The following is a 13,590-nucleotide window of genomic DNA, read 5'->3' on the forward strand; positions in this document are numbered from 1 at the left end:
TATGAGTTCCATAATGATTTTTTCCATAGCTTTGCAGACCAGGCTAGTCAAGCTTATGGGGCGGTAGTTTCCAGGGTCTGTAGAGGCACCCCCCTTGTGGAGTGGGACCACTGTTGCTGCACGCCAGTGTTCAGGTACATATCCCGAAGTAAGGCTAAGGTTAAATAGCATTTTTATGTGTGGGTTTAGCTCCTCTTGGAGTTAACATAACACGCACCCCGGGATACCGCCAGGTCCCATTGATGCTGTGTTCTTTGCTTTGTTTAGGGCGGTTCTCACTTGGACATCTGAGATGACAGGGAGATTACATTCAGCTGGGATAAGTATTTCTTCTTTTGGGGGTGAAGGAGGCGAGAAATTTGCACTGAACCTGTCAGCCAGAATGTTAGCAATATCTGTGGGTTCAGTGTATTTTTTGTTGTTGTGAACCAACTCTGAGCATATCTGAGGGTTTCCACCAGGTTTCTAACATAGCTGAAGAAGGCTTTGTGGTTATCTTTAGTGTCCTTAGCGATTTTTCTTTCAAAGTTTGCCTTGGATGTTTTTTGAGAGAACGTAGTTTTCTGCTAATGTTGATCAGAGATGTCTTCCTTCATGGTATTTCGCCTGACGCAGTAGCCTCCTTCTTTTGTTATACAATTTGTTTATGGCTGAGGTCCACCAGACAGGACGCTTACATTTGGTGGAGAGAGACTTGGATTTGTTTGGGATTGTATGATCCATGCATTCTTGGAGATGTCCATAGAAAGCATTTGTGAAGGATTCGGCATTGTGGGATGTGTTATCCACTGGCACAGTGGGCTTAAAGGATACCATCTCAGTCTTAAGAAGAGTGAAGTCTGCTTTGAGAAGTTTTTCACTGTGGTCTTTTGTGCTGGGGGTGGAGGTGGGATATGTATATCCAGGGTGATTAGTTTGTGGTCAGATCTCACTAGTGAGGGTATACTTCGTGTGGAGCATTTTGTCCCCATGTTTGTGATGATCAGGTCTAGTATATTATCTCCCTAGTGGGAGAGGTGACTAGTTGTTCCAGTGCATTTGAATTTATGAATTCCAGGAACCTTTGGGCTAGGGTATTAGGGCTAGAATAATGTACCCAATCTATGTTTGGGTAGTTGAAGTCTCCCAGTATAATGGTATTTTGTGATACATTCATATCCTCCAATGTCTTCAGGAAGGCTGAGTGGGGTTCTTGAGATTGGGAGGGTGGTCTGTAACATGCTACCAGTTGTATAGCAGTTTTGCCTATGGTTAGTTGCACCTGTATGGTCTCTGATGCTTCATGTGTTGTTACTAACCTGGAGGTGTGGGTGTCCTTAATGAATATGGACACTCCCCTCCTTGTGGTTCGCCCGGTTTTGGGGCGAAAAGCATGATACGAGGTATAGCCTGGTAGCGCTGGGGTGCTCTCAGGAGCCTTGAACCAGGTTTCAGTTACTGCACAGACGTCGATGTTCTCCATGCTGAGGAGTGCATCAAGTGCCTGCATCTTGAGATTTAGACTTCTGGCGTTGAGCAGCATTACCCTTATTTTTTTCCATTTTTGTTTTCTAAGGAGGTGGGTTTGTCTTTGAGCCTTCCTAAAAAGGCACTATGGGGGTGGCAAGAGCCTTAGCCAATATCCGGAAGCCCAGTGGTGACAGGTGTAAGCCATCCTTGCGAGCAGCGTGGCTTGTCCAACATATCATCCCAGGCAGACAGACATTGGATCCCCTTAGAATGACACCAGTACTTGAGCCAATTGTTAAAGCTGATCATCTTGTCTTTGTATTGTGGTATCATTCTTGGTGAGGGCAAGATGCTGCTCAGGGTCAGGGTCATACCAGCCTGGGCTACATAATCGGAGAGCTCCTCTATGTCTCTTCATGTAGTCCAGGGAGGTACATCTCAGGTCATTCACACCAGCATGGACAATGACGGAGTCATATTTGTACTTGCTTTGGAGTGACCTGAGTGCGTGTGTTATGTGGCGGATCCTAGCTCCCGATAGACAGCTCACAGTCACCTTCTCCTTGTTCAGCCTGGTCAGTGGGACATCAGTGTGTCTGACTATGGAGTCACCTATTACTAGTGTATCAGGCAAGGTGTTTGGCCTTAAGGGCTGCGATTGGTCGACACACCGATTTATTGAAGTATGTGTTGCATGTGTTTTGTTTTGAGGTGGTGGATTTTTGGATGTCTGCTTTGGGAGCCTCTGTTGTTTTGGTAAGTTTTTATTAGAGCCTCCAGTATGTCTTTGTGTTTTATGTGTTTGGTTTGCAGTTGTGGTAGGTCTATGTGGGACTGGGATTGTTGTGTGTGTGGTTGCCATCTCCTCCTGTCTGGTCATGCCAGCCCTGAGTTGAGAGAGTTCAGCCTCCAGTTTGGCTATATAGTTGCATCTCTCACATGTATTTTTGTTTGCTGGGAGGAGGAGAGGGTTGTCTGTGTACATGAGACAATTGTAGCATTGTCTCAAGATGCCCAGATTGACCAGCTGAACTGGAGACGACGCCAGTAATCTACCACTCGACATGCTAGAACAGTATAAGGGAGTGGTATACCTTTAAGGGAAGTGGATATTCACAGGGGTGGTAAGTAGATGTAGTGCTTTACTTAGTATGAGAGTGCTTACTTAGTAGAGAAGTATTGAGAACAAGTGCTAGGCTTATAATACAGTGAGTAGTCTGGTTATACTAAGAGTAGAGCTTCCTTAAGGGAAAATTTGAAGAACAGACTTGGCGGAGCCAGAAAAAGTTTAACTTTGTTTAACCGGCGCTGCGCTATGTGTACGACCGCGCAAAGCTGTGCAAACGCGGAACATTTGGTACCACTGTAATTTTCTCATATGCAGCTTTGCAAATGGTATTATTAGTATGCAAGATGCCATGAAGCCCAAGGCCTGCAGAATTTTTCTTGCAGTTAATTGGGACTTTGTTGCCATTGTCCTGAAATATTGAGTCAGTTGTAGTTGCTTGTCTGGCGTAAGATAAGCCTTCTGGGCCGTTGTATTCAAGCTGGCACCCAGGAATGTCATTTTTTTGTGAGGGTACTAGATTTGACTTCTTTTCGTTTACTGTGTACCCCAGGCAGTTTAGTGGATGCTTTACAAAGGCCAGATGATGTAAGAGAATGTCTTTGCTTTCTGCTTGGATGAGGCAGTCCAGATATGGACATATTTGAATTCCTCTTTGTCTGCAGTATGCAATTACTGGTGCCAGGCATTTTGTGAAGACTGTGGGCGCAGTAGAAAAGCCAAAGGGCAGTGCAGAGAATTGGTAATGGGTTGAACCTGCAATGAAACGGAGGTATCTTCTGCAACTTTGTCTGATTGGGACATGCAGGTATGCCTCCTTGAGGTCCAACGTTACTAGCCATGCTTCCTTGCCCAACATGTGAAGTAGCTGCTGTAGAGTTAGCATCTTGAATTTGGGTACTTGTAAGTAAGTGTTTAGAATTGAAAGGTCCGGAATTGGTCTCCAAGCATTGTCCTTTCTGGGCACTAGAAAGAGTCTTCAGTAAAATCCTTGGCCTTGCTCTCGAGTCGGTACCCGTTGAATAGCTCTCATGTCCATGACGGCTGTAATTTGTTTTTGTGCCTCTGCCCATTGATTTTGTGGCAGGTTTGGCATTCCTCTTTTCATTGACAAGGTGTGAAAGTGGAATCTGTATCCTCGTAAAATTATGTCTAGGGCCCATTTGTCCTTTGTGACAATGTGCCAGTTGTCTGCAAAAAGTGTGAGTTTCCCCCCCAAGGGGGCTGCCAAGAGAGTATTGCTTGGCCAGATGAGGTGCAAGTCATTGAGTTTGCCTTCTGGTGGATTGAGACCAGTCTTCTCCTCCCTTCTGTGTTGTAGTGCCCCATTGGCGAGGCTTATACTGGGCTTGTGGTTGTCCTCTGCCCCTGTTGGCCAGTTTCTGCTGAAGCGAGGGGGTTGTACCTGTAGGAAATCTTTGACTGTCTGCATAGATTTTGCTTTATCCTCCATTTTCTTTAAAACTTCTTCTGCTTTAACTCCAAAAAGCACATCCTGCTGTAAGGGAGCATCTAGTAGTTTTGCTTTAACATGATCAGGCAGAGTTTGTTCTTTTAACCAAGCATGCCTACGTATAACAGACCCAGTGACAGCTGCTCTGCAGGAGGCCTCCAAAGAAACAAACCCACATTGTAAGGTATGTTTGCCCACCTGCTCAGTGGCGTGCAACAGATCCTGTACTTCTTTCAATTCAGACTGTTGAGGGAGAGTGGTTATTCTTTGCTTTAAGTGAGAGATTAGGAATTGCTGATATTTAAGCATGTGAAACTGGCAATTAAGTGCCCTCATAGCTAGTGTGGCTGAGGTGTAAACCTTTTTCCCCCACCTGTCTAGTGCTCTGGAATCCCTCTCAGAAGGTACTGGGTTTTAAGCCACAGAAGCCTTAGCCCCCTTGGGACCCTGGGAGATAGTCTCTGGGTCAGCTGCAGGGCTTTTGTAAAGAAATTTGTGGGAATCAGGCACTCTATAGTATCTGTCGGGCTTAGCCGGAGCAGGAGGTAGAGTCTGGGTTCAAACTGGATTCTAAGAGTAAACATCATCCACAATGTCCAAAACTGGTGGGATGGCAAGTGGTCTGTGTTGAGGGAGTAAAAGAATCTCTCTGAGCCTTTTCTTTGAGTCAGAGTAGTCCTGACCTTCCCAGTGAAAATGTTCCCTCACAGTGTGTAAAGTTTCCCCAAATGAGTAGTCTTCAGGAGGAGAAGCTGAGGGAATAGAGTCCTCAGCATCAGAATCTTCATAAGGAGAAAAGGAGTAATCTTGGTCCTCAGAGGAGTCTGAAGAAATGGACACTTGTTCAGAGGATGCATTATCATCCTCTTGTCTAGGCCTTTTGTCAGGAGGGGGCTGGGAACCCCTGATTAAAGAAATCAAATCTTCAGCCATTTTGAGCATCTGTTTCTTAGGCATGGGGCCTTGAACAGGAGACTGAAGTGCAGTCCTTTCAGATTTAGTAGGAGTCTTCGACTTAGAAAACGTTTTAATGGTGAGAGTCGTCGGTCGGAAAACGCCTTCAGAAACCGATGGCGTTTCTGTAGCACCGACGTCTTTTGTAGCCATGTCGTCGGAAGGGCCTGAACTAAATGGCTGCGTCGGCCTGGTGCCTTCCGCCAAAATTTCTGTAGCAGTCTCGGGTTCCAGATCTGCGGTAGTCAGTGGCTGCGTCGGAGCCTCACTGAGGACCAGAGAACCCGAGACCGGATCAGCTGAGGCCTCGGAATCTGGCTTAGGCCTGGGCTGTCTGTCCTTATCCCTGCATTTTTTGTGCACGCCGGTAGTCGGTAGCTCCGATGGCATGGTGCAGTTAAATTTCCTACTGTAGTAGTGTCATGCAAAATCAAAGAGTCTTTTAATAGTACGCTTATTAAACCTAGCACAAAACTGACAAGTGGCGTCGTGGTCTGGGCCTAGGCAAGGTATGCAATAATGAAAATCCTTATGAGGTATTTGCTTCCCACAAGAAATACAATTGTTAACTTTTTCTGACATCGGTCTGAGGCAAGAAAAGTTTCCCCAACGAGGTACTTAGCTTTATAGAAGACTTCGGTCTGAAATTCAAATTGAAAAATCTCAGGAGTCGGCCGACCGGCACTTGCGAACTGCTTCTGCTTCGGGCATCGCACGGCAAGAAAGACTGAAGAAAATGGCGTTGGTTGCATTATATATCCCCCTAGCGCACTGGCATCAGGAAAGAGGAGACAGCAACCGACGCCAGACCAAGACTTTGGAATTCCGGCCGACTGCGGGACCGCCTGACGGCAGGATAACCCAAGTGTGATGACTGCTGCAGGGTAACACGAACATCCTGGGCAGTAAAGGCAGAGCAGTTGAGGAAGCTGGAGGTGACACCTCAGACAGGGCTGGAGGTGACACCTCGGACAGGTAAGCAGGATTCACATCATCCTAGAAAACACAAGCATATTCTCTTCTAAGCAAGGAGTTGCATATCTGTGACAAATGTTTAGCGAAGTTTCTCATTTTTTTTTTGGTGTGAAGTCTCTTGCACAATGCCGATAATCAAACTGAGTATTTCTACACTACAGATGGCCTTCAAAATAAATACTTTGGCACAGTGACAAGAGGTTTCCAAACAACTTCTTGAAACTTCAAGATACTCATGAGAATTTCTAACATTATTCTGGGACTTGAATGTTGTTTTAAGGCTAATATTCCTTACTGCCTGGTACAAACTCCCTTTCTGGTGCAGCACTCCCCTTTAAGTGTCTAAACATCATGATGCAAATACTTAATCAGCATTTTTGTTACAATGCCTTGACAGGGCACTGCTGTTTTTGTAGGTCCGAATGCACAAAGAAAAGCACTATGCCTGACTCAGTTAATACTGTATTAATCTGTAAACTTGATGTCGCCTCAAGCTGCTATTCATAGTGATAGTGGCTCAACAGGTAGCAGATTCTCCTTTGTTGCAGGAAGCTGTGGGTTCTAGTCCCACTCCAGTTACATGATACTGACACTGAAAATGCTGTCCATCAGATGAAAATGTTGCAGGAAGCTGTGGGTTCTATTCCCACTACAGGTACATGATACTGACACCGAGCGTGCTCTCCTTCAGATGAGACATTAACCTGAACTTCCAGCTGCACAAATCGGCAGTAGTTTAACGGAATGCAAAATATCCCACGGCTCTTATGGAAGAAAGAACAGGGGGAGTTCTCCAGTGCCCTGGAAAATTTCCACTAGTCAGTATCACTACCACCTGTGGCTGCCCTTGAAAAAGAGGACACTGGCCTAGTGGGGCTAACCCAGTCAAAGTACATACACAAGTATGTGCTTAAATACGCCCACCTGGAAACTTCCTGTTCTTGTTCCCCAGGGCCCCTCATGGTCTCCGACTAACAGTACTACTCAGTGAATTACATACACAAGGGGAAATTTCACCCTTTACTACTGCTGGTCTTATGCAGGAGTTACTTTTTCCTCTCTACATCGTCACTTCAGTGTTACTCAGAACTTTTTAGCTTCTTCATTTCCATGACACAAATGAAGTTCCCAGCATGTCTTCTACCTTTTCAAACCTCAGTTGCTTCTGAAAAAACATCTCAGTCTGTGTAACTTAGGCTAGGCAAGCGATTGTTCTGAGTGTTACTCACCACACCCAGTTTTACATGTTAAGAAAATGCCTTCCTAAGGTCAGTTAGATGCACACATGAAAAAACATATGAACTGCAAATCTTTTTCTAACATTAGGTTTTGAATAAATCTTTATACAAAGAATAGGGGTGAGTTACTTACCTGCAATACCATACAAACAATCCAAGTACTCAGATATTTAGGCACTGAAGTTACATTTACTCTTGTAACTGTGACACTCAGAAAACAGAATAAAATTAATGCTGAAAAACCTTATCTCTGAAGTGACAACTTTGGTATCAGGGCAAAATAAATGGGGTGGGGGTGGGGGGGGCAAAAGTCCTTTGGGTCCTGCATACCAACCAAATAAAATAGCTGCCCTCTCTGGTCTGCTCACCTTCCATAATACTGTGCATCAACTAAGATCTTCCAATACTGCCCTGCTGACTATTACCAATTGCTTACATAGCTCAGGCCAAACTCTTTATTCCTATGTAGCTGCCAAGGGCTGGAACTCTCTACCCCCTGACATCAGATGTCTAAATAGTAAACATACTTCCAAATCCCTACTAAAAAATCTCCTATTCAAAACTTGGATATGTTCCTGTACAGAACCAGACTAATTTCACCTATTCCTGACTTTCAACATCCCTAGATCACAGCTGTCCTGTGTAGTTTCACTTAGTGCACAGTACTGTGAACCAGGTGTTTGGGCCACCTTTATAGTTATGATTTCTAGTTTATGACCTTGTTTGTCTATGGAAACTGCTTTTTGAATTTATGTTCAAGCAATTCTATATTTGTTGTACAATATCTTGTTTGTTTCTCAATATTCTAACCACTGTATGCTGTATCAATTGTAAAACTCTGATTTTTACTCATTTTATATGTTCTATGCTCTTTGTACAAAATTGCTATGTTTATATAATTTATTTTGTTTATATTAATTTTTTATTATGTTTTTATAATTTTTTACTATGTATTTTGAGCTTTTCTCCTCAGGTCTCCGCTGAAAACGGTCACATTATGCCCAGTTGGACTAACCTGGTAAACAAATGGAAAATAAAATAAAATAAGTGGGACAGGGTGTCCCTTAGACATCTCCATGGTGACATGGTAAGGAAGAACTCATCCCTGCATTTGGTAGTGATCAGAGATATTACCAAGTTGCAAAATACCCCCCCCCCCCCAAACAAAAAACAGAAGATCCTCCCCAGAATGGAAGGGCCTTGCCAAGGAAAGAATGAAAGCATCCAACCATCATGACAAGTTAACACAAAATGACGGGCTACTAGTATTGAATGAGAAGTCGCCTGCTCAATCTGTGTACTAAGGGAGTGCACTCCAAAAAAGTGAATGTCATTAAAAGGTAGTCTGTCAACAAGGACTATTCTCAAATGCTCATAGGCCCCTAGCATAAAAGAAAAAAACTGAGGTTCCCCCCTTTATGTTGATATACCATACGGAAGGTACGTGGTCAGTCTGCATGGATGGGAATCTGAAAGGCTTGAAGGGAAAGGAAAATTGCTCTCATCTCCAGTACGGTAACATGAAGATAACTCCTAGCGCAATGACTCCCTGAACCACATGAAGATAACTCCTAGCGCAATGACTCCCTGAACCACATGAAGATAACTCCTAGCGCAATGACTCCCTGAACCACATGAAGATAACTCCTAGCGCAATGACTCCTGAACCACATGAAGATAACTCCTAGCGCAATGACTCCCTGAACCACATGAAGATAACTCCTAGCGCAATGACTCCTGAACCACATGAAGATAACTCCTAGTGCAATGACTCCTGAACCACATGAAGATAACTCCTAGTGCAATGACTCCCTGAACCACATGAAGATAACTCCTAGTGCAATGACTCCCTGAACCACATGAAGATAACTCCTAGTGCAATGACTCCCTGAACCACATGAAGATAACTCCTAGTGCAATGACTCCTCCTAGTGCAATGACTCCCTGAACCACATGAAGATAACTCCTAGCACAATGACTCCCTGAACCACAGACCCACTGAAATGTACCCACCGCACTGTAGCTCAGAAGCATCCACAGTGACTGTGCTCAAGACGAGAAGATGGAAGGGCCTTGCCCAAAGAAAGACTGCTGGCATCCAACCATCATGACAAGTTAACCCATACACAATCAACAGGCTTGAGATGAAGAGGAAAGTTACACAAAAGCATACATATGTCTGTCTCTCAGTCTCTCTCTCTCCCCAAGAAGCTAGTGTCTGTGGGATGAAGCGTCCACAGAGACCACAGTGCTGAAAAAATTAATCTCAAGTAAAACCAGCTCATCTCAAGGAAATAACCAAAAATTAGACACTCACTCAAAGGAAACAGCCATGAGATAAAACGTGCTCACCCTAGGTCACACACGTATGTCAAACAGAGTACCTCACTGACCCTCTTCAAGCGCAAATTTGTCCCAGGAGTTCCACCTGTGTCCCTCACTGACAGTGGCAACAGGTGCTGACTGAGGTTTCTTTTTTTGGGGATAAACTCCTGGCTAGATTTTGTACGGACCTCAGTGCCATTAGCCTAGTATCCTCCCATGATTCTATGAAAACAAGCTCATCATGACGTCACAGACACAAAGATACCAGGGTCATCTAGAGTAAAAATCACACAAACACATGCCCCAGTGGCAACTCCACACAAAGTAACAGGCTTACTCTGGCATGGGAGTCATCATGTCACAGACACAAAAGATACCAGGGTCATCTAGAGTAAAAATCACACAAACAACACATGCCCCAGTGGCAACTCCACACAAAGTAACAGGCTTACTCTGGCATGGGAGTTGTGCAAGCGAAGTTAGACCAAGACCCACACACCATACAGGCTTATCCCAACAGCTATAGAAGAACACAAGCTCACCACAACATAAATGCTGCACAAGAAAACAGGCACAATCTGGGGAAAAGGGCAACACCATTAGTAAAAGCTTAAAAGTCCCTGCAATAAACATTCTCATTCCTTGGTGACAGTATACGCAGGATTGTACAGTAATATATTCAAACAAACGTTTCCTTTTTGTCCCACCTACCACCAAAGGAGCATACCTTTTCAGCATCTGTGCCATACAGCAAAATGGCTTCAAGTGTAAAAAGGAATTACTGAGAATCAACAGCAAATCTTTCAAACAGATTTAAAAGCATGATCCCAAACAAGAGCTACACAGCTACGGGCTGCTGACTAACTCGAGCATTCATGAGCACTCGTCACCACCTAGACTCAAGATTTTAGGACAATAAAAGTCCTAATTTTCTTTAACAGTTGCATAAAACAATTACTTTGTATCTGAAACGCCTAAATGTTATAAGAAATAGCATAAGCAACTCCAATGTTATATGAATAAACTTTTATTTTGTCAAAAAAGTGAAGTTATGTCCTTTGCAGTGGCTGTGGGGGTATGGTGTGTCCTGCAAAATCTCACATTTCTGCTAAAAACATCCCACTTTAGGCACCTGGAAAGGTGGTAACCCTATTAAAACATAAAGAGGCAAATGTACATCAAGTCTACCCTCTTTTGTCTCTGCAGTCAGTCCTAAACTGAACTCTGTGATTCCCACCTCAAGGGCAGAGTCAAAGAAGTGCATATGAACCACAAACTTACGTGGATGTGATGGTGCGAAACCGTTCTTGGCCAGCAGTATCCCAGATCTGGAGCTTCACTTTTTCACCATTAATTTCCACTGTTCGGATCTTGAAGTCAACTCCAATAGTGGTAATATAGCTACCTACACGTGCAAGACAAAAGCAGTGGTGAATAAAGTTATTTAAAGTGAAAGCTGCTACTAGTACTAATAAGCAATGCTTTACGTGCTACTACAAATCAAAAGTAGATTTTACTCTGCAATACAGGACTCGCCTAATCTACAGGACATTCAGACTCGATGAATCTGAGTCATTTCTGCTCGATACACACACACATCACACAGACTGATGATAAATTAGGATCCTCCGACATACCCAATCTGAATTTCACTAATAGATGTACCGATAATACTGTAAAATGTTTTTATTACTCTCAAAAGAACTGGCTTAGAACTATCCAAGTACACTTTTCAGTACAACTGTGCTTCGACTTATTATTTCACCAGAAAGTCTGCTACAAGCTACTACCCTTTGTGTGAAATAATAATACTGCTACACTGAGCCAATCACCTTGCATATTCCAATCACATCCTGATTTTGAATATTTTTTGAAAGACAGCACCCTTACATATGCTCCTTTTGAGGTACTTAAACATTTCTCTCATATTACCCTCTGTGGTCTTCAATGTTTCTTTCACATTATCTTCTGTGCTTTTTTAATAGACTCCAGTGTCGCCCAGTAATTATATTTTGCTGCTCTCCTCCATAATGCATCGGTCTCTTTGTAATTATTAGTCTCCAAAACTGCATGCCAAACTCCAAATTAAACACACCAATTGTCTATAAAGAATGATCAGCTGATTTCTCCTAGAGATGCTCGTTTGCTGTGCATTACAACATTCACAAACCTTCACTGCTGACGACTGGTCATTGCTTGCTCATATAAGTACAGCTGTGTACACATCATAAATGATGCTGTTCGAGTGTATTCACTGTTGCAGTCCTGACTTCTGGGGTTTCCTGCCGTGAAAGCTCTTGGCTGGCCTGACTACCAGAGAAAAATTCCCCCTTCCTCCAACATTTGGTAGATGCCCTAACCGATATCAGCATGCTGGGGTATAAAGGGAGCCAGCTGATATCATAACTTCAGTTTTTTGTTGTCCCCCTGAAGGTAGAAGGCCCCTCAAGATGGGTCCTTAAGTAAAGGGTCCAAGAGACAGAAGCAAGAGAAAGGGCAAAAGGAGGGACCCCTTGGCTTAAGAGGAAGCTTGCTCCAGCCTATATGGCAGGCTAAGGGAGGGGAAAGAAGACTGCAACAGTGAATACACTTGAACATCTACATTTATGGTAAGTGTACACAACTGTACTATGTTCTTCATGTTTCACTGTTGCAGTCCTAACTTGTGGGATAATTCCCAAAGCTGAAAAAGGGGGGTAAAAGGGACATTCAGGAGAGGACAAAATGCCCTGCAGAACGGCAAAGGCAAATCCTGCTCTGGATTTGGAAAAAGCTGATAAGTCATAATGCTTGGTGAAGGCATGCACAGATGACCAGGTAGCAGCTTCCAGAATGTCCTTGGTATGGACCCCTTTTAGAAAGGCAGCGGAGGTAGCAGTGGCCCTAGTAGAGCGAGTCCTGACAGCATCAAGTGGCTTCTTACTATGATGGCCGTAACAAAAGGAAACAGTGGGAGATCCATTTGGAGACTGTCTGTTTGGAAACTGGTTTTCCTTCAGAACTGGTGGCAAAGGCCGCAAACAGTTGGTCTGATTTTCCCAAAGTCAGAGTTCTGTCAAGATAGTAATCCAACTGCCTGTGTACATCCAAGGAATGAAGAATTGAAGACAGGCAGGTGAATGGCCTGATTTAATGAAGTGTCTGTCACCACACTGGGCATAAAAGAAGGGTTATTTCTGAGGGACACCCTGTCTGGACGGAAGATGAGGAAGGTTCTACTGCCAGGAAAACCTGCAGCTCAAAGACTCTTCTAGCAGAAGTAATGGCCAACAAAAGGGCAGTTTCCAAGTTAGAAACTTTGTTAGCAAAAGCCAATGGTTTGAAAGAAAGCCGGGTCAGTTCTTCCACAACAACATTGAGGTCCCATGAGGAATGTGGTTATCGCCTGGGTAGGGTGATGTGAATCACTCCCTAACAAAACTGTCCCAGAAGGAGGTGAGTGTAGGGAGATAGTGCAGGGATATGGGCTGAAATGGCAGAGGCATGAATTTTAATGGAGGAATAAGATAAGCCCTTACCAACCAAATTAGCCAGGTAAGCTAGGATGATGGGGATCTTGGCTAAGAAAGGACTGCGTCCATGCTGTTCACACCAAATGGAAAATCTTCTCCACTTAGCTGAGTAAAGTTTCCTAGTACTGGGCCTTCCAGTCTCTAAGAAAATCTTGTACCTGCTTGCTTACAGCAGGCTCCATTCAGGATGCTGTGGAATTATCCTCTGAAAGTCTGAGTGTCTGCAGGTTGGGATGCACAACCTTTCCCTTGTCCTGAGTCAGAAGGTCCACTCTCTGTGGTAACTGCCATGGTTTCTGGTTAAGTTGAGTAGCAGAGGACACTAGCTTTGTCTGGGCCAGTCCGAGTACTGCCCTTGGTCCTTCTTCCCTTATTTTTAGAAGCACTCTGGGAAGCAGAGGTAAGGGGGGGGGGGGGCTGCATAGATAAAAAGACGAGTCCAAGGGAAAGAGAATGCACCTGTCTTCCAGGCTGAGGGTATGACGCTCCTGGAGCAGAATTTTTTTCTTCAGTTGAGTATTTTCCCATACTCATCTTGGGAACTCCCCATTTCTTAGCGCTGCTGAGAAATCTTTTCTGATGCAGATGCCATTCGTGGGGGTCCATCAGGTTTCTGCT

General features: G+C 44.1%; 1 protein-coding gene across 1 annotated transcript in view; it reads right to left on the minus strand.

Moving 5' to 3' along the window:
- The window catches only part of RAB35 (RAB35, member RAS oncogene family), a 703,423-nt gene that overhangs the window by 376,204 nt on the left and 313,629 nt on the right, over positions 1–13,590 (minus strand). The window contains exon 3 of the mRNA XM_044068901.1: positions 10,742–10,865. Coding sequence (XP_043924836.1) covers positions 10,742–10,865 — 124 coding nt within the window. The remainder of the gene's footprint in view (positions 1–10,741; positions 10,866–13,590) is intronic.

The sequence above is a fragment of the Protopterus annectens genome, chromosome 4.part0, assembly GCF_019279795.1.
Source record: "Protopterus annectens isolate FY-2018-M chromosome 4.part0, PAN1.0, whole genome shotgun sequence".
Classification (NCBI taxonomy): Eukaryota; Metazoa; Chordata; order Ceratodontiformes; family Protopteridae; genus Protopterus; species Protopterus annectens.